Raw genomic sequence first — 1397 nt, forward strand, 5'->3', positions numbered from 1 at the left:
TTATATTGAGGGACAAAGCAATTTTGCAACAACTAATCTCAATGTGTCCTTCACATCTTTGTTTCTAAGGCTGTAGATTAAGGGGTTCTGCATGGGAATCACTACTGTGTAAAACACAGATGCCACTTTAACTCTGAGCCAAGAAGTTTTAGGATTAGGGATACAGTAGAGGAAAAGGATGGTCCCATGGAAGATGGTGATGGCCGTCAGGTGGGAGGCACAGGTGGAGAGGGTTTTCCGGCACCCACTTGCAGAAGACATCCTCATAACAGTGACAAAAATGAGGGCATAGGACTTCAGAATAACCATCAAGCTGCTCACCTCATCGAATATGGCAATAATAAAACAGCACATCTGGCTGATATAGGGGTCCGAACAGGAGACAGAAACAATTACAGAGTGGTCACAGATAAAATTATTTATGATGTTAGACTCACAATAGGATAATGCAAGGAGAAAATATGCGAGTGTCAGGAAACACACTATACCCCATGAGTATGACCCGGCCACCAGCGGAGCACAGAGCTTTGGAGACATAATAGTAAGAGCAAGGGGTTACAGACCGCCACACAACGGTCATAGGCCATTGCTGCTAACATAAAAGCTTCTGTTACTCCAAATATGCAAGCAAAGCAGAACTGCATAATGCAACCAGAGAAAGATACGGTTCTGTCTTCCACAATCAAGTTCTCCAACAATTTAGGTGTCACTATGGTGGAATAACAGAAATCTACAAAGGACAAGTGACTAAGGAAAAAGTACATGATCGTGTGGAATTTCAGATTTATCTTGATGATTATAATCATGCCCACGTTGCCCACGGCAGTGGCCATATAGATAGACAAGAAAACCAGGAAGAGTGGAACCTGGAGGGCCGGGTATTCTGAAAAACCCAAAAGAATAAAAGGGTATGATACTTCGATTTCCTTCAGATAACATCACGATTCCTGTTGATTGAAAAGTTATTTCTAAAAGTAGACCTGAATGGAAAGGAGAAACAGAAAGAAGAAAGAGGCTTCATATGCCTCTGTGAAGTTGACACAGAACAGTGACTCTCAACGTGTGGTCCCCAAACCAACAGCAGCCGGAGCACCTGAGAAGTTGTTAGGAATGCAAAGTCTCCAACCCCATCACCAGCTTTCTGAATCAAAAATTCTGGGATGGGGCCTGCAATTCCTTTTTTTTTTTTTTTAATTTAAATGTTTATTTAAATTTGAGAGAGAGAGACAGAACATGAGCAGGGGAGGGGAGACAGAGAGAGCAGAGAGAGAGGGAGACACAGAATCCAAAGCAGGTTTCAGGCTTTGAGCTGTCAGCAAAGAGTCCAAGGTGGGGCTCAAACTCACAAACCGCGAGATCATGACTTGAGCCAAAGTTGGACATTCAACCAACTGAGC

General features: G+C 43.1%; 1 protein-coding gene across 1 annotated transcript; it reads right to left on the reverse strand.

Moving 5' to 3' along the window:
• LOC112865242 (olfactory receptor 5D13-like) lies at window positions 1-939 on the reverse strand. Its single transcript, XM_025928281.1, is given in 3 exon segments — window positions 1-545; window positions 548-906; window positions 908-939. Coding segments are annotated over 3 exon segments (936 nt in total).
• Between the last annotated feature and the right edge of the window lie 458 nt (window positions 940-1397).

The sequence above is a fragment of the Puma concolor genome, chromosome D1, assembly GCF_028749965.1.
Source record: "Puma concolor isolate L17-30 chromosome D1, mPumCon1.1.hap2, whole genome shotgun sequence".
NCBI classification, from domain to species: Eukaryota; Metazoa; Chordata; class Mammalia; order Carnivora; family Felidae; genus Puma; species Puma concolor.